Source organism: Podarcis filfolensis (assembly GCF_964270895.1).
Source record: "Podarcis filfolensis genome assembly, chromosome: 13".
In the NCBI taxonomy this organism is placed as follows: domain Eukaryota; kingdom Metazoa; phylum Chordata; class Lepidosauria; order Squamata; family Lacertidae; genus Podarcis; species Podarcis filfolensis.
Genome location: NC_139615.1, coordinates 53759017 through 53778487, shown reverse-complemented (window position 1 = coordinate 53778487; position 19471 = coordinate 53759017). Strand labels below are relative to the sequence as shown.

General features: G+C 47.9%; 2 protein-coding genes across 14 annotated transcripts in view; both read right to left on the bottom strand.

The window, feature by feature from the left end:
* Positions 1–1936: 1936 nt before the first annotated feature.
* LOC310748303 (beta-crystallin B3-like) lies at positions 1937–16308 on the bottom strand. 2 transcript variants are annotated; one of them, XM_083584012.1, is made up of 6 exons: positions 14872–16308; positions 13871–14140; positions 9616–9734; positions 7523–7655; positions 6983–7125; positions 1937–2252 (listed from the first exon to the last, which is right to left on the bottom strand). In XM_083584012.1, the coding sequence occupies exons 2-6, from the start codon at positions 14063–14065 to the stop codon at positions 2087–2089; spliced, it is 756 nt and encodes a 251-aa protein (XP_083440138.1). In that variant the 5' UTR covers positions 14066–14140; positions 14872–16308; the 3' UTR covers positions 1937–2086. The 2 variants fall into 2 exon arrangements, with proteins under 2 accessions (XP_083440138.1, XP_083440139.1); XM_083584013.1 differs by having other exon boundaries at positions 13871–13963.
* A 129-nt stretch (positions 16309–16437) lies between these two features.
* KIAA1671 overlaps positions 16438–19471 on the bottom strand; it is a 121548-nt gene continuing 118514 nt past the window's right edge. For all 12 annotated transcript variants that reach the window (XM_083583766.1, XM_083583773.1, XM_083583775.1 and 9 more), the window contains one exon: positions 16438–19132. The gene's annotated coding sequence lies outside the window, so the exon portion shown is untranslated. The remainder of the gene's footprint in view (positions 19133–19471) is intronic.

Sequence of the window (19471 nt, the reverse complement as noted above, 5' to 3'; positions counted from 1 at the left end):
GTTCCGGTACTTCCGGGTACTTCCATAACCCGAAAACACGTAACCTGAAGCGTCAGTAACATGAGGTATGACTGTAGATGATGTTGAGGCCTGTAGACATCCTGGGCATCCGAAGAGCCCCTGCTCTGTAAGACCATTTAGCCCAGGATCAAAAAAAGAAGAGGGCCCTGAGCTTGACAGGTGCAACAGAGAGGCAGAGAGGCGTAGGCAGTGAGGTGGGCCGGGCAGCGTCAGGGGTCAAGGCTGGTGGACCATCCTGGCTCCAACCCTGAGCAGGGTCCGGAAGAGGCAGAGCCAGCACCTCACAACCAAGCGGGATCGGGGCACTCGGGTGTGTGTGCAGGCTCCCTCGCCAGCCCAGCCACAGCGCCCAACTGCCAGGAAGGCCAAGGGGCGAGGGGGGCAGCCAGGAGCAGCAGCTGTCCAGCACGCCCTCTTCCCCGCCCTGCGGGATGCAGTGGGTGTGGACCACCCAGGGTGTAATCACTGAGGGGGGTGACAAAATGGCAAAAATATTTGTGTTTTTATAAAACAAGGGCGCCCGGCAACCCTAAAATAACTCCCACACACCCCTCACTCCAAAGTGAGGCACGGGGCCTGCATCTCTCCTGAGGGGGAGGTGGCAGGCGGACTGCCTGCAATCTCTGTGCGGCTTTTTCGAGCGGCATGGGGCTTGCATCTGCCCACCACCTCAGCCGCCCTACAGCTGAGGGGGAAGCTGCGGAGGAGCTCCATGCAGTGTACCCTCCCTTGGCTCGATCCGCCCCCAGTTGCAGGATGCTCCCCTCCTGGGGTCTCCAGTAACTGGCCTTTGGAAGAATCACTGGCTCTGACCGTGGAGGCAGAACAGAGCCAGCAGGGCTAGTGGGCACCAATAGCCTTATCCTTCTTCGTGAATTTGTCCTCTTTTAAAGCCATCCACATTGGTGGCCATCCCTGCCTGCTGTGGGAGGGAGTTCCACAGTTTATGAAAAGAAAACTATGCCCTGCGTGAAGGACTTTCTTTTATCCATCCAGACTCTCTTGACATTCAGCTTCATTGGATGTGGCCCCGAGTTCTAGTGTCAGGAGAGAGAGAAACCTTTCTTTGTCCACTCTCATGTCATGCAATATTTTGTAAACTTCTATCATGTATGAAATTTCTTTACCAAACTTTACCTGAATGTTGAGTCTAGGACCATTGGAATGTGAAGGTGGTCCTCCTGGCATGCCCATTGGCACCCTCCACAGCTGGCACAGTGCCTGGGGGGTCCTGATGGCTCAAATCTCCCAGACTTGGTGGGCTCAGGAGATTTTGGGGGTGGCACTTTGACCCCACCCCTATGAGAATCTTAATTCATTTGGAAGGCAGGCAGGTCAGACCACCTCCAGACCTTTATTTCCCTTTCCCCCCCTTTTTCCTTTTTTCCGCCTCCATTCCATTTTAGATTAAGCATTTCTTTTATTTCAGTGTATTATAAAAATATACTATGTATTGGGTATGAACTTTTGCATATCCGTGTGTGTATGTGTGTGTGTGACAAAAAACCTCCTAAGAGACATGGTGGATGGAGCTTGGGCTGATGTGAGTGTAAGGGCAAAACTGGATGAACCAATGCTAAGTACTGGCAGCCTTGCATTATGGCCTTTTTTGGCACAAGGTGAAGACTTTGATTTCCCCATGTGTTTTAAGATCACTTGTGTCTTGATGGTGATATTACCTAAGGATCTGGCAGGAACCACCTTTGCTCCCAGTGAACAAGCCATAGGAACATTCAAAGCTGCCTTAGAGTGTGCCAGATTCACTTAGCCCGTCACTGTGTCCACTCTCTGTGGCCATCCCCAGCCCTGTGAACACCTGAGGTCCTTTTTAACTAAAGCGGTGGAGGACTGAACAGGGGACCTGCTGCCTGCAAAGTTCTGCCATCAAGTGACAAACGAGAGGAGACACAGCAAAGAGCAGAAGCCTTGGAGGCTCAGAACTTTATTGAGAACATTAGGCTTTATTTTTATTTAGACAGCAAAACACGGCCTTTTGCCAGCACTTCAGGGAGGGGAGGGTCTCATTTCTGTTTCTTCTCCTTGACGAATGTGACTCGCTATTACTTTAGCTTTCCTCAAAGCAGCCTCTTTTGTGCCATTGCTGGTCCCGGATGCGCCGCACTGACTGGATCAAAGGTTGGCTGGCATCCCACTCATTCCAGTGGCAGTACTCACCCTTCTCAAAGACGTACTGGCGGCCACGGTACCCGGGATACTCATATCCCACCCATCTATGGAGACAGAGGGGCAAGAGAAGGAGGACCTATCAGGATAGGCTCAGCCAGGCATCCTTCCCAACACAGCTCACCGCAGTAGCAACTCATTTCCAAAGATCCAAACTACTCACTGAAGCCAGAACTACTCATTGAAGTCAGAACTACTGCCTTTGGGCTCTCAACAGTTCCTCTCCGAAGACAATTTACAAAATGAAATTTTCATTTACATAATAAGATTCAACAAAACAGAGCTATATGGTAGGTTAGGTATGAAAGTTGAAAAAGCTTGGTGTAAAATATGAAAAGGATACACACACACACGAAGCCTCTTTTGGGAAGTAGTTCCACAATCAGGGTATTACAGCTGAAAAGGTCTTCTCCTGTATCCCAATGAAATGTACTTCTCCTGGTGGAAGAACCTGGATCAAAGGTCCCAAGGTAAACGTGGTGGGCTGTCAGGTTCATATGGAAGAAGGCCGTGTCCCAAACGGTTTACGGCACACTTCCCCAAGCTGGTGATATTGGACTACAGTTCCCATCATCCCTGATCATCAGTTATGCTGGATGGGACTGATGGGAAATGAAGTCATGAGAGTAGCCATGATTTATGTTAGGGGGGCAAACCTCCATTAGTTATGTATTTTTATTGATTTACCTGATCTGGGGGGCAGTGCCCCCCCGCCCCCTGGCTACACCCATGAATGGAGTCCAGCAATGTCTGTTGGGCACTAGCTTGGAGAAAGAATGGTTTCCCTTAATAGGGAGTTAGCAACATCTTGAATTGGGTCCTGAAATTAATTAGACGTCAGCACAAGTACCAGGAAGATAAGATCATCTTGCACCAGTTTTAATTTCCAGGTGCCGTTCAAAGGCAAATTCAGGCAGAATGTGTGTTAGAATTAGTTCACAGAATTAGTTCAAAAATCTCTGAACTATGCATAAAAGTAGTTCCCATGATTTCTGGTTGAACTAAACTAGGTTTGTTTCTAGTTTATCTTCAATTTCATTTCCTTACACACTTTTTTACTCTCTAAGCTCGTAGTTGTTGAGGGAAATGAACTTATTGAGTCACGTTCCACTGTCTGTGTGGTTCAATGTCTTCTGAAGTATATGTCACACCAGTACAGTAGCTGCTGACATCCTGAATGCTGAATTCCCTCCCGCCCCGGAGGATCATTTAGATGAATTTAACAACATCAGCAGAGCCTACTGGATCAGGCCAAAGAGAGCCATCTAGTACAGCATCCTGTTCTCACAGTGGCCACCTAGATGCACTAAAGGGGAGAAGCCCTCAACCAGGAGCTTCTAGCAACTGGTATTCAGAAGCATTACGTGAACTCCATTTTTTCTCGAGAAAGACAGATGCCAACAACTTGAACTAAACTGGGAGCTGAACCACTTTGTTTTGTAAAGGGATAAACATGAACTGGAATTACTTTCTGTTGGGGCATGTCAAGCATGATCTAGTATTAGTTCCTTTCAAAAATGAACTTCCCAAACTCTGGTTACAATAATATAAGCTGGATTGGAGCCTGCCCTCTGCCCCCTTCCTGTGGGCTGCTATTTGCATTGGTGGGGGGCATGATTTTAAGGACATCCTCAAACTCTATTTATTTTAAAACCCAATCCTTGATTATGCTTGCATATCCTTCAGTTTTGAGCAACACATTCCAGGTCTCTGAGATTTGTTTATGATGCAGGCTCTAATTAATTTGCTTACTATTTTTTTTGGGTTATTTTTAGTTCATTTAAGCCACCTCAAAGGCCATCTGACTGGAAAAAAGCAGGATATAAATGCTACAAAGGAATTCATTCATTTATAGATTGCTCACCCATCAGTGTCCTCTGGGTGAATTACATCTCAGTACTGGTCAAATAGTCCTTCAAGATGCTTTCCTGGGCATTTTATGGCCACCTGTGCTGCTTGTTACAGTTTTCAACTCATAGACTCACAGAATCATGGAGCTGTAGGGTTGCAAGGGACCCCAATGGCCCTAAAGCTAGGGTTACCAGAAGTCCCCGTTTCCCTGGGATAGTCCCCACATTTGCGAATAATGTCCCTGGATTTCATCTAATATCCCCGGGAAATGCAGCAGCGGCAGTCTCAGCAGCCTGGAGCAGTTGGCTCTGGCTGGCTTCAGGAGCTGCTCAGAAATCCCCATATGATGGTGGTGCAGGGGCTCTAAGGTGCAGCTTCCGAGCTACTTCCACCTTCCCTGACCCCAGCAATTAAGCTGTGAAGGGAGGCTTTATGATGCCTACCGGAGCAGCCTCCCAACTCCTACTTGCGTGCAAGCAGGAACAGGGTGGGGATCTCTCAGTTAGGCAAGAGGAAGCTGAGGGATCCCCGCCTCCTCCTGCTTGCACACAAGTAGGAATGGGATTGGGGCTGCTCCAATGGGAAGGGAGGCTCTCGGCCCTCCTTCTCTGCCTTCCATGCCTGACCAGCGCACCACTTCCCCCACCACCACCACTGAAGAACCAACAACTCAGGGGCTGCCCAGGCTCATGGAGAAAGGAGATAGAAGCCTCGGAGGAAGGGGAAACATGGCGGTTGAGGTCAAGGTGGCGGCCGCCCCTCTGCCACCAACATTGCTGCAGCATCAACGTCCTGAACATGTAGTATGTATGTATTTATTTATTTATTTATTTATTTATTTATTTATTTAGAGTGTCCCCAGATTCATTAAAAAAAAATCTGGTAACCTTACTATAAGCCAAATCCCTGCAATGCAGGAATCGCAACTAAAGAATCCCTGGCAGATGGGCATCCAACATCTGTTAAAAAAACCTCCAGTGAAGGTTCATCACCTTCTGAGGTCATCTGTCCCACTGCTGAACAGCTCTACTGTCAGAAAGTTCTTCCTAATGTTTAGTCAGAATTTGAATCCAACTCTCTTTTCATTTTTCATTGTTCATGTCACTTTTTAATTCCCTTTTTTGTGGAATGCTTTCCCCAGGGAAAAATACCAGAGACCAATCCATTTTTATTTGCCCAGACCTTGTATATTATTGCTTTGCATTTTTTTCCTGTTTTAATCTCATTTTATGCAGCACCTAGAGAGCATTTGTACTGGACATCTGATTAATAAAATATATAAGACCAAAATGCCCAAAGATATTCAAGCACCCACCAGCCACTCTGGTTATAAGCATGATTGTTAATAGATCTTTCTCACTGGCCATTGTCCCTCCCAGAGCCAACTATGTATTACATTCATTTATAATATTTGAAGCATTTTTACTGCCATCACCCCAAATTCTTTGGCTGGAAAAGACTATCAGAGTAGCTTACAAAGATCTATAATGAGATACAGGTTTTAAGAGCAAGAACCACGCTAATAGTCTTGGCCCTTGTTCCTCACATTTCAAATAATGCGAAGATGGAGGCCAGAGACTGGGAGAGAAAGACAAAGAGCAAAAGGGGGCCTGGACAAGGTGTGTGGACAATTAAAATGAGAGCAAGTCCTGGCAGAATCATTTATGGGGGTTGCTTCAGGAACGCCAAAATGGCTCAGGAAGTTGAAGGTTGTTCCTGAAGGAAAGTCTGTTCCAAATGTGTTTGAGCTGTAGTCAGTAGCTCAGAGCCACCACTTTGGAGAACCAGCTCCTCCTTCCGGCATTTTTGGGGTTTCTGTGCCTCCTGCCTGTTCTTTTCATCTTTTTTTGGGGGGGGGGAGATAAGCCCACATGCCAGAATGAGCCAAAATCGGTTGGATTACCTTCAGTGAGTTCCATCATTATTTATTTCATACAATTTATATTCCACTTGATTGTAAAAAAATGAAAACCCTCAAAGTGGTTTACAACAAAGATAAAACAATAAAATTGTCTATAAGAAGAATTAATAACAATTTAAGACTTTCAAAAAGTTAAAGGCTAAAAGCGGATTAAAACACTAACTTTCAACTGGGTAGGTTTGGCTAAACAAGAATGTTTTTAACAGGGCTATATCGTTCTATATCGTTTTAACAGGGATATATCATGCTAAAACGTCACAGGTTTTTTTACCTTTTTATTTGGCAAAGCGGCTGTCTTCCTACTGCCGGTTGCTGGCTGCTCTGCAGTGCCCTCTGGTGTCACCTTTCAACAACTCATTAGGACATAATGTGTCCTGTGGCTGTCAAAACCATTTCTTAGCCCTTCCTTAAGGTTAAAAACACCTGGAAAAGACCCTGATGTTGGGAAAAATTGAGGGCACAAGGAGAAGGGGACAACAGAGGACGAGATGGTGGGACAGTGTTCTTGAAGCTAGCAACATGAGTCTGACTGCGGGAGGCAGTGGAAGTGCCTGGTGTGCTCTGGTCCATGGGTTCACGAAGAGTCGGACATGACTAAACGACTAAACAACAACAAGGTTAAAAACCCTGAGTGTAGATCTGCCCCAGGTGCTAAAAAGAGTACAGTGAAGGCACCTGCCTGATGTCAATAGGAAGGGAGTTCCAGAGTGTAGGTGCTGCCACACTAAAATATCCATTTCCTCCAAATGTGGAATAGATATTATGCAGCCCCTGCAAGAATGCCAGATCTGCCAATTGCAGCGGTCAAGGGGGAAAAGATATGGGGCAAGCTGGTCCCAAATTGTTAAGGGCTTTATATACTAATTCTAAGGAAGCTGGTTTAGGGATTTGCTCTTCCAAGAGAAGCAACTGTGCAAAGAAGCCCCCTTCTGAAGCAGAGGCACCCCCTCCACCTTTCGCATGGGGCTACAGGATTTGCCTCCCCCCCGCCTGCTCCCTCCTTACATTCCATTCAGGGCCTTAATGCTGGCCACGCGGTCCTGGAAGCCATGAGCCCACAAGCTGGGGACGTCATCCTCCACGATCTCCATCTTCCTGCCCCCATAGCTGGTGTTTTCAAAGAGGTGGATTTTGTGGTCTGCACTGTCCTGCAATGGGAACAAGTGATGGGAGCTGGTGTGGAGTGGGGGTGGCTGAACCCTCTCCCCCTGCAACCACATATTCACAATGAACCACATATTCACAATGAAGAGGGAGGGGCTGTACCAGGACATTTGCTATGCATACAGAACGCAGGTGATGAGAAGGAAGCTCTCTGCCTGAGCTCCTGGAAAGCTGTTGCCAACCAGAGTGGACAGCATGGGGCTAGAAGGATAAATATCCTGAACAAACACACAGGATATGATAAAGGGAGCATGAAACTGGCATACAAGGGCTGCCCAAGGCACTGGGGTGTCCTCCCCCAATGTAGGTCAGGACAATAACAGATACACATAATTTAGTCCATGGCCACTGCCCTTTCGTGGGCAAATATCTGTGACTTACGATCAGCAGGGGGCGAATGGAGAGGAGGCTGTCACTGCAGTGGCTGTTGGACCAGGAGTCCCAGCGAGGGTAGTCGCCCTTCTCCAACACAAACTGCTCACCACTGAATGCCTGACGCTCAAACCCGAGCCACCTGTGGGAGGAATCAAACCTATTGTTGTTCCTCAGTCAACCTGAGAAGCTTGGCGTGTAAAGAGGTTGCTCCAAATTCAGACTACATGGCTATCACAAGCCAATATTGAATTCCTGTGCAGCATTTTCTGAATACTGTATGGAAAAGCACATGAATGTGACCTTTAGGAAGTTTATAAATAAACCATTTTTAACTTACTAAACATGTGGTCTTTTTCCAGTATACTGGGGAAGAGGGGAACTTTGGAAGGAACTCAGAAGGACATATCTAACAGCCCATATTTCCTCACTTTACTTTGCTGTATATTTTGTGATTTTAAATCTCTGCTGGGTTTGTCTCATCAGAGAGTACATGCCCCAAACCTGGATGTTGGCATCCAGGAAATCATTCTTTTATATCTATTTTTTCCTTGCCAGCAATAGTTAATTTGCTACCCATTGCCAGAATGTCTGTGTTATCAACATGTGAATGGCCCCTGTAACACTACCTCTAACTTTTGTGTATTAATTTCCCTCTGACCTAGACCCAGCCATATAAAGTTTTAACCTGATTTTGGGAATATGCAAAATTAATTGTTTCTGTTTTGATTTTATTTTATTTTTTGTTCTTCTCTTCCTTAGTGGGTTGTGCTTTCTATAGGTAAGGAGCCCTGGGAAGTGGGCAGTGCCACATGACTCTTGGTTTTTCTGCGAGAGCCTAACATAGCCAGAACAAGACTTCTAGAAGCTGTGCTGATTGTCAATAACGAAAACACAGGTTAAAAACAGCAGTTATCAGAATCAGTACCAATTTTATCCCCATAACTCAGACAGGAAGGCTGAGGGGCCAGGTTACCGTATTTTTCGCCCTATAGGACGCACTTTTTCCCCTCCAAAAATGAAGGGGAAATGTGTGTGCATCCTATGGGGCGAATGCAGGCTTTCGCTGAAGCCTGGAGAGCGAGAGGGGTTGGTGGGCACCGACCCCTCTCGCTCTCCAGGCTTCGCGGACCTCTCCGCAAGCAGCGGGAGCGCTCCCGCTGCTTGCGGAGAGTTGCCAGCATGCCGAAGCCTGCGCGCGCTGAGATCAGCGCGTCCAGGCTTCGCGGACCTCTCAGCAAGCAGCGGGAGCCACCGCTGGGCTCCCACGGCTTGCAGAGAGCTGCCTGTTTGGGGGCTGGGGTCAGGGGAAGCTCGGGCCTCCCCCGCCCCAGCCCCGCGCCTGGGGAAAAAAAAATAATTTCCCCCCCTTTATTTCCCCCCAAAAAACTAGGTGCGCCTTATGGGACGGTGCATCCTATAGGGCGAAAAATACGGTACTTACTGCCCAGGGGTTGGGCTAGATGACCCTTTGGGTCCCTTCCAACCAGGGCTTCTTCTTTTTTTTTGCAGCTGGAACTCACCAGAACTCAGTTCCAGCATATTCAGAGAGGGTGCCATTGCCATTATTATAAGAGAACAAAGGAGGTGTTTAGGTGCCAAATAGTTCTGGCATCCATTTTTCTAGAAACTCTACAATTCTATGATTCTGGAAGTGAGTTTGTGACGGGAGCAATTCCCTGATTTGTAGCTCAGCCTCTTAGCCAATTCACCTCTTGCTCTGCTTGCTCCCTTTGGGATCACCTGGGCACAGCATTTAAAGCTTTTTTTTTTAAGGACACATTAATTGGCTTCACAGAGCTGAGGAGGCCTAAGGGAGTTCACTGCAGCTTTGCAGGCCCGGGACTTTCCTGACTGGGACCCCCCCCCCAACCAGAACTTTGCCAGCAGTCCAGAACTAGAAAAGAGGTGCCTTCAGGGGGCAACTAGGAGCATTATACACCTCTCAAACTACTTTTACTCCTCACAAAAGCTTCTGGGATAAAACCCAAATCAAAATTGGGTGCTTTTAAAATCTAGCTTTCCTTGAGAATGCTCAGATTTCAAGACATGTGCTTCTAGCCCGGTGTGGCTCCCTGCTCTCTCCCATGCTTGGTACTCACGGGCCAGCCTCCACCTGGATGGAGCCCACTTTGTCCAACTCCTTCTCCGTCACGTTGGGGTTCTCATCCATGAGCTCACATTTCCTGCCCTGGAAATTCTCCATCTCGAAGAGGGTGACCTAGATGAGGGCACAGAAGCCAAGTGGCCCAACAGCCATCAAGGGGTAAAGAGCCTCAAAAAGGAGCATGTACTGATGGAGAAACAGTTTTGGGAGAGAAGCTATCAGCCAGCATGTTTGCAGGGGGAGAAAAAAGCATTCCCAAATTGAGATGCCCTCCACCAAAGGTGACACAGACACCTTTAGGACAGACAGAGCTGTTTCTCTCTGTGTGGAGGAGGGAAGGCCAAAGAATGAAGACTCTCTGAATATGTTTGCAGCTTCCAGCAGCTCTTATTTTTCATTTGTATTCCACCTTCCCTCCATGGAGCCTGAGGTGGTATGCATAGTCTTCCCGCTTCTCGTTTAATCCCCACAACCACCCTGTGAGATAGGCCTGGCTGGTCTCCCTGGTCCAGCACTCTAACCACTGCACCACACTACAATTAAGACACAATTGTGGAGAAATTTGGAAGACTTTATTCAGGGACAACAAGGACACAACCACAGAGGCAGGGGGACAGTGTTCAAAAAGTAGCTTCTAACAAGGGGCCCAAGAAAAGTGCAGGAAAACTTTTGTTAAGGAAAGTTTTATAAGAAAAAATCTGCTCCTTTTCCCTTATGGGGTATCCAAGTGGGTTTCCTATCAGTTGGAGAAAATAACAGAGGCCAACCAGAGTATATACAGAAGCAAAGTGGCTAGTAAGTCTGATCTTTATTAACTGTTGCAACAGGGTCCCCACTCCCCACATGCAGGAGGGAGGAGAGAACCCTGAACAATGGAGCGTGAGTCCTTATACAGACTTTTGAAACTGTCCACACTGTAGCTCAGGACCCCCCCCCCAAAAAAAAATCATACATACATCACAGAAGGAGGCGGTCTACAGCAAAAATAAATCACAAGAGGTGGTCTACAGCAGAAATCCTGTCTGCCAGGATACCTGATAATGGTCAATGATTGCACTGATTACATTACCTGGGCATTACCTGGGCAGCCAGGCTCACCCTTATACACAAACACGCGCCCTTAAGACAGGATTTGTAAGCAAAAGACAATGGGGAGGATTTCCCATTTCCTTCCTCCTTGCAGAGAAATATTTGAGGTCAATTTGGGAGAGTCAAAATGGCTTTAGGATTGCTCTCTCAGACAAATGGTATGTATGTGTTTGCCTTGTACATTTATGAACATTTAATTTATATTTGAGACCTTAGAATTCTCATAACAAAAGCCTTAGTGAAAAGAGGTGGAAGTGAAGGAGAGGTGTGTGTCGAGGAAAGTAATAGTTCAAATATGTAGCAAGTGATGGCCAGCTCATTGAAAGACAACAAGGTCTTGAAGATATGATTGCCAGGTCTCCAGGTCTGATTTGAAGCCTCTGGGTTTGCCTGGACCCCTCCAGCTGGAGGACTTGATTCTCAGGGTGGGTGAGAGTACCTTTATCAATAAGAAAAAATATTAAGCTTCAGCTTGGCAGGAGCTGGCTGCAAATTGGGGGGGGGTGTCCCTGCCTTCCTTCACTCCCCTCTCCCAAGTAACCTCTGTTTCCTGGGCCTCCTACCATGACATCACCAGGGGCCACTCTTAGGTTTCAGGCCATCACTGGATGAAGGCAACCATCATCACCAGGCCCAGCCTGGCAGTCCAGCCCAGCCTGGCAGCCCTGATGCCACTGCCAGAACATTCATCCCCAGCAGGCTGTGCATATCTGAACACAGGAGGCTCTTCAGCAGTCGGCCCAACCATTAGACACAGTGAGGCAGCTGCCTCAAGTACAGAGTGGTCAGGAGCACCCCAGGTCCTGAGATTTCAGATCTCTCTGATATCCAGACGAGTTTTTCAGAGATAGGGAGCAATGCCACAGGCTCAAGAGGTCACTGGGAAGGCAGTTGAATTTAGGTATCCAAACTCTTGAAAAAGAAGAAAAGGAGCAGAAGGTGGTCTAGTATAAACCACCAGAAAGTTTACACAGACAGCCCAGAAAGACGAAGTGGGCTCTAACCAGTTACGTTGTTGCAGAAACCCTTGGCTGTCTTTGCACACATGCGCAGCACATGCCCACAAACACCTCCTACCACAGCCGGCTGTTGTTGGGCAGAAAAGGAGAGGCTGGGGAAAGTGTATGTGCTGGGGAGAGGGAGAAGCTATGGGGAGCCCAGTGCTTGGGAAGCAGGGAGGGCCTGAGGAAGGGATGCACCTGTGAGCACCCATACCCTGCCCTAGACGAGCGCAATGCCCTTGAGTGCAAGGTGCAAGCAGGAGGGCTGAGGAGGTGTGTGCAACTGCCAACTGCAGGCATAGGAGTCAACTCCTAGGGGCCAAGGGGTCTTTGCCCTCCCTTAAATATTTGAGGGGCTGCCCCCCAAAGTGGATAGGCATTGCCTTTCAAATGGTGTGTGTGCACTGCATCATGTGATCAATTATGGGGACGGGGCTTACACCCCCCAACTTTTATTCAAGTTGCCACCCCAGCTGAAAGGGCTATGGCTAGCAAGACAGTGGCCTGGCACATCCTAGCCCAGTGATATGCAGAAATGGCAACCCTGGTGAGAAGTTGGCCGCGCAGCACCCATACCCAGCTGTCATGGGAGGCAAGTGTGCTGCCCCGCCACCTGCCCTGATCCAGCTCACCAAGAGGTGCCACTTGGGCAGTGAGTCCTGCAGGAGACCCAACTAGTCCCCGGGGTTGGGAGAACAAGGTTGCCGGTCAAAGTGCGAGAGGAGCCGATTGCCCAGCAATCCCAATTTCGGCCTGAGTCCTAAGCTACAACGCTTGCAACGTCAATGTTTTTGCACCCTTAAGGATTTTGCTCCTGGGACAACTGCCCCAACACCATGCCACCGGCAAAGGCCACAAACTACATGCTATGGAAAGATAATCACATCACTCCTTGCATGTTTGCTGGTACATGGAGGTCCGGCTGTGCTCAGACTTGCTATTGGCAAGCAAAAGATTTGTTGGAGAAGTCAAGAGTGCCATCTTCTGTCTAAATCTAGAACAACCAGCTTTGAAAAAAATACAGTGGTATCTCGGGTTAAGTACTTAATTCGTTCCGGAGGTCCGTACTTAACCTGAAACTGTACTTAACCTGAAGCACCACTTTAGCTAATGGGGCCTCCTGCTGCTGCCGCCCCACTGGAGCCCGATTTCTCTTCTCATCCTGAAGCAAATTTCTTAACCAGAAGCATTATTTCTGGGTAAGCAGAGTCTGTAACCTGAAGCGTATGTAACCTGAGGTACCACTGGTATCTGCTTCTAGTAAAACGTGCACCATGTATTGTTACATGCCCCCTATTCAATCTCTGAGCAGTGAGAGAATTCAGGAGTTCCAGGAGCTTACCTAGTTGCATTCCTTGGAATGAAGGTCAATGGAGACTGTGGCGTACAGTTTCTGGGTCATGTGGCCAGCATGACTAAGCCGCTTCTGGCAAACCAGAGCAGCGCACGGAAACGCCGTTTACCTTCCCGCCGCAGCGGTACCTATTTATTTACTTGCACTTTGACGTGCTTTCGAACTGCTAGGTTGGCAGGAGCAGGGACTGAGCAATGGGAACTCACCCCGTCACGGGGATTCGAACCGCCGACCTTCTGATCGAAAAGTCCTAGGCTCTGTGGTTTAACCCACAGCGCCACCTGCATTGACATTATTTACACATTATTTACAACATGAGCATAAATGGAGGGACTCACAGCATTAAAACTCCCAAGGATCTTGTTTCTCCATTAGTCAAGTCAGTTTGGGATCCAGCACAGAGCAAGCAGGCCTCTGGGTCTCTGGCTTCCAGCCTGTTTTCAGCTCAAAACTCACTCTCTCTCCTGGCTATTGTTCTCTTACTTAAGTGTTAGGTGAGAGGGGTGAAGGAAAGGGCCCCACATCTGCCTGGAGGGCCCCATCATTTAGTTGTTGCCCTTGCTACCTAGCTCTTTTTGGGGGAATGCCATTGAGGACACTTAAGTAGCCAGCTAAGCTTCTTGTTTCACAGAGAAACTTGTCTGAACAGCTCAGCAATATAACCCTTTATTTCTACCCTCACTGGGTACAGGACCCCAAGAAGGGGCTCAGGGCATCATCCAGACTGACTGCCCAAACCTGCAACAGTATAAAATCTTCAGGGGCTTTGTGGGACAGGGAAGGGATGAATTCAACACTTGCCATACCTTGTAATTTGGCCCCATTTCCTCTGGGCTCTCCGCAGCTGCCATCTCCTCCATAGGGGTCTGTTGTTCAGTCATGGTGTCTGCAATCAAACCCTGTCCCGCCCCCATCCCCATGCAAGTTAGAGATGGTTGTTGCTCCAAGGAGGAAAATCCTCTCTGCCAAAGATTTCTGCCTGGCTTTCTGCCAGAGAGCATGAGAATGAAGAGATCATCATCTGCATAAGGAGACTCCCAGTCTCCAGGGACTCTGGGAGATTGACCTGCAAAGAACTGGCCAAAGTAAGGCAGTGGTCATTCCTACTTTATTGTCTAGCTTTAAGACCAAGAGGGCAGGATAGCTTTGGGGAGGAACCTATTTGTGATGGAGGCAACTGTCAACTTCATTGGACTGGAGACAGGGGACACAGGGGTGGAGAGTAAACACATCCCACACCCAGCTGGTCTTTTTCTCATTCCTTATTACTGGTGAAGCTGGTTGACCCTTAGGATTCCTTCCAACTCTGCAATTCTAAGCTTCAGGGAGGCAGAGACACATGGAAGGTTCTCCTCCAAGAGTGCATGACTCAAAGCTCTGCACCTCAAGGAACTGCAGAGCAGCACACTGCATTTTTGCTGCTACAGATCAACCCTGTAAGATTCCTCTCAGCACTCTGCCCACCCACTGACCCACAATGAGTTGTAGTTCAAGACGCCACCTCACTTGCAGCTTCCTTCAGGTTTCAGTCTTGGAATTCCACTGCCTGGTGTTCCAGTTCCCCACCCTCCCAAGGCCCTCCGCGACATCTCCCTGGCCTTCCCTCACTGCTGTCGCTGGTACAAAGACAGATGCCGTTACATACAACTTACTGTCTTTAGGTCTCATCTACCTCTTTTTTTGGCTGTGGGGGGATAACATGGATCAAAAGCTTAAGTATGACATTCAAAAGCTTTTGCTGGAGGTAGGGAAGCGCTATGCGAAGGACTCCAGGGTAACCATGTGTCTGGTGAGGACACATTCATACCTCCTTTTCCAGATGCTGTTGGAAACTCTGACAGGCAGGCAGGCAGGCAGGCAGGCAGGCAGAGGAAGCAGGTGCCTATTTATGTGCTTGCCTCTGAGCGCAGCCCTGGCTTTCAAGGGGTGCTGAGGCAGCAGCAACTCCATCCAGCAGACCCCACCCATTGCCTTTCACTTCAATATTGAGGGCTCCACTCCACAATACGGAGCCATTATGCAGAGGCCTCCCAGCTGACGGTTTGGAGAAGATTAACAGCCTGCCTGCGAGTCAGCCCATCAGCATGTTGGCACTGCTCCTTGCCAGAACTTCACAGAAGTTCTGGGTCAGCAGCTTTCCAACCCCAAACCAAAGCCCTTTCAGCAGCAGCAGACACTCATGCTGTATGTCCCAGGCCAGGGAGATGTTGCGGAGGGCCTTTCCATTGAAAGGAGCAAGAATTCTGTGCCTCCAGTCTCAGGTTGCTGGACTTTAAAAGGCAGGCTCATGAGAATCCTCATCCAGGTTATTAAAACTACGTGTTTATTCTAGCGAGTGGAAGCGATTTGAACCAGCAATGTAAGGAGGATATTGACAAGCTGGAACATGTGCGGAGAAGGGAAACCAAGATGATTAAGGGTCTGGAAATCAAGCCTTATGAGTTGAAGGAGTTGGGTATATTTAGCCTGGATGAAAGGAGTTATGACTGTTATCTTCAAATATCTTAAGGGCTATCACACAAAAGATGGAGCAAAGCTTGTTTTCTTCTGCTCTGGAGGGTAGGACTTGAACCAATGGCTTCAAGTTCAAGAAAGGAGATTCCAGCTAAACATCAGAAAGAACTTTTTGACAGTAAGAGCTGTTTGACAGTGGCAAGGTCTCCCTTGGGAGGTTGTGGACTCTTCTTCCTTGGAGGTTTTTAAGCAGAGGTTGCACGGCCATCTGTCATAGCTGTTTTAGTTGCATTGCAGAGGGTTGGACTAGATGGCCCTTTGTGTTCCGTCCAACTGTACAATTCTATGATTTATGAATTTTGCTCTGTCTGTTTTGCATGTCTATGCATCTTCCTCTAGGTGCCTCTAGCTTAGCTTCAGCAAAGTGGTGAACGCATCACAACACTCATTCAGATCATTCTCTGAAGCCAGCAACTTGTGGTCTTGCAACTTGTGTGGAATTGTTTTGCTATGCTTCATAGCAGCCATCATCTGGTAGGATGCAAGAGTTGGAACTGGGACCCAAGCTGCCCGAAAATGGTATAGCTGCCACCTCAGGAGTAAGAAAGGGCCCTGCCAAACTCCCATCTCTAGTCTTCTCTCCTTTCCAAACTATATGTATAGGAGGGGGGAGAAAAAGAAGGCAGAGATGCTGGGGCCCTTCTTCAGCTACCTGTTCCCTCTTTCTGGCTACCTCAGAGAGAGAGCAAGCAAGGCTGCTGCAGGTGAACAACCCTTGCCCCCCCCATCCTGTTCTGAGAGAGTAACATTTAAAAACAGACCATGGAGTCTTCTATGGGGGAGGAAAAAGGGAAGGAAAACCGTCTGCTTCAATAAATGTGAATAGTTTAAAAGAAAAATGAAAGATGGACATGCAAAGTCATTCTGAATGCTGCTTTTAATCAGATATAGTTGTCCAAACATTTCTTAGTAGTAAAACTACTAAAATACAGAATTTCAGTGCCTTGCACAAGCACAAAAGAGAACCCGTGTGTGTACAGATTCAGAGGGATTTGCCCTGATGCCACCTTAATCCTGCTCCTTTGTGCAGGGCCAGCTCCCCGGGGAATCCAGGCATTGCATACATTCCAACAAACCCCCTGCCTCCCCCCCCCCCAACATGAAAGAGATGCTGTGGATGCCCCAAACTTTGCTGCAGGCCCTCACATCCCAGCAAAAGGTTTCTGCTAGGCTGGGAAGGAGTCTGTAGGATGTGTGTGTGTCTGTGTGCATACTCAGTGCAATTTAAGGAAAGGCTTCTAGCACACATTAGAGTCACAGGCGGAAATCAAACCAAATGAGAACACCAGGACAAAATCAGGATTTTTTTTTTTAAAGCGAAGCAAATGGGAAGATTGTCAGAACCTTCAGGGGCATTTTGGTGCTAATCACGTTTGCCACTACAGCACAGCCAACCCACCTAGCAAACAAAACAAACAGACTAGGGCCAAACCAAAATATCCTGAGTCTTAGGAAGTGGCAAGGTCTGGGGGAAAATCTATACCCACAGCTACTTGAAAAGGAGGGGCATTGTGACAGCATCTCTCTAATCCCCTTCCCAAACCATGCCAACTGGGTCTTCCCTGTGGGCTGGGAGTGGGGTGAGGATGCTGCTAAGCAGCACTGAGGACCCCAGGATACATCCTCAGTGGTGCTCAGAGCAGAATATATTATGTTTTCCTATGGCAAAATATTACTGCTATTTCTGCTCTGAGAGGAACCCATGGGAGGTGTCTGGTTTAATAGGGGCAGATCCCCAGGGGACGTACAAAGGTTATTCTGCCTCATCCCAAGGAAGAAGGTCTCCATCCCAGGCACAGCCACTTAGCTGAGGAATGGTCTCCTGAAAGGGAGGGGCTGATTGGGAGACAGCACCATTTGCATGGGGCTTGGGCATAGGCCGAAGACTGCAAAACCCACGTGGGGCAGGGCAGGGAAGAGCAGAAAAAGCCAATTGCGTGAGGAATTGGCACAAAGGTTACGAATGTCTGAAAGCCCACAAGGGCAAATTGGGGATGCTCATCTTCAGGGTTAGGCCTAGATCAGTGGGACATGTCCCCTGCCCGTTCCTAAGGGCCAGTGCAGATGCATTTTTGTACTCCCAACAGGGCTGTGAACTTGTGAGACACTGCTCAGCAGTGAAATCTTCTGCCCACCACAGACCGTGTGTGCATGTCCATGGAGGACATCTGTGCAATGCAATAGAAATCTGTCTAATTCTGTGACAATATAAACTTTAATTTTCTGAAAATAGAACATTTCTGGGAAGAGCACTTAGGGGTAATGCTATTTTCTTAACATCCAAAGAAGGAATCCCAAACATGGGGGCTTTGGGTAAGGAAACAACAACAGCAACAGAGAAACCTCACTATGGAAGAAAGAATCTTGCAGATCCTTCATGGGAACTTGTTCAGGTAAAGAGGCTTCCTAGATGGCAAAAGCAGAGACTCAGTAATGGAAAAGAGGAAGGAAGGTGCTTTGCAGGGTCATAATTCACCTGCCCCCCCCCCCGTACATTCACAAGAATGAGCGACCCTGGATTTCTTTTGACAGATTGTGACAAGGTAAAAAGGCTTCGTAGGGTCTGTCTCCAAGAACGCTTGGAGACCACAGGCAGGGACCCTAAGCTCCTTCACTGATATCATCCAAGTTTAACATTTGTGGAAAAATAGGTACACACTTCTGCAACTGAACTTTTGAAATAATCAAAGGAATATAAACTATTTATCTACCCCTTTATTTACAGAAAGAAAAAACTTAAACTTCCAGCAAGAGAACCCAGCATGGTTCCTACGCAGCCCTGATACTGGCAAGGTGAGACTTCCCTTCTTTTTTCAGTAAATAGTGAGGGGTGGGGAACCACCCCTCAGATTATTTACAACTATTTTAATGAGGACTGTCTGATGTTATTGCTTTATCCCTCTAGAAATGGGATGCTCATTACTCTGTGTGCTGACAAAACACACGCACATACAATCTCACTTAATAAAATCTCCTTTGATCCTAAAAAAGAAAGAAAGAGTATATATCACATTGTCTTGGCGGAACAGATGATCCACAAAGTTAATACCAGCCAATCAAAATTTTCTTAAAAAATAATCAGTCAAGTTTCCTCTTTCAATATGGCAGTAAACATAATCTGTTTCTTCCTCTTTCCATTTCCCATCCTCAGACAGCAACAAGTCTTTTTGCAAGAGACCAGCCTGTAAGTTCATCCGCTACAACATCCTCTCTTTGTTCATAAGCCAACAAAGAGCAGGTTGGTGTGCCCAATTCCCCAGCCAGAAGGCCAGTGTGTCAGGCACAGCACCGCCCCCCCGGCAGCTGGAGTGGGGGGTCAGCTCTGCAGCACAACTAGGAGACCCTAACAGCCACAGCTGCGGAGGGGCGGAATGGATCCTGAGGAGTTGGACAGCCTTCCGCATCAGGCCCACCATGGACTATGGAGAAATTCTTCACACCAGATGGAAAGGCACTGCGCACACAGCAGTCAGGGCAGGAAGCAGCAGCAGCAGGGGAGAGGGGCGTGAGCAAGTTAAGGCTTCTTCTGTCTTCCAAGTCATTCGGACTTCCACCTGGAAAGTTGGGGGAGAAACACTATTTCATATCTGCTGGTGGAACAAGGCCTTCTTCACACAGTACATAGTTAAACTGTGGAACTCTCACGGACAGGAGGCAGCGATGGCCACCAACTTGGATGGCTGTCGATGGCTTCCAGACACAGTGGCTCTGCTCTGCCTTCAGAGGCAGCAATGCTTCTGAATCCCAGCTGCTGGAAAACGCAGGCGGGCAAGGGCTGCTGCGTTCGTAGGAGCAGTGCATCTTTCCCTCATTAGGGTCTAACTTAACCCGTGGGGAGAAATTGTTGCTCAGTGACGGAACACATGTTTTGCACGCAGAGAGCTTCAGATTTA

What these genes read in the sequence shown, in the direction of transcription:
- LOC310748303 (XM_083584012.1), bottom strand. Translation starts at nt 14,065, where the DNA reads ATGCTCTCTGGCAGAAAGCCAGGCAGAAATCTTTGGCAGAGAGGATTT. An exon ending in AAATGGGGCCAAATTACAAG is followed by an intron (nt 9,735 to 13,870) that starts GTATGGCAAGTG and finishes GCCCTCATCTAG; the next exon opens with GTCACCCTCTTCGAGATGGA. An exon ending in CCATTCGCCCCCTGCTGATC is followed by an intron (nt 7,126 to 7,522) that starts GTAAGTCACAGA and finishes TTCCCATTGCAG; the next exon opens with GACAGTGCAGACCACAAAAT.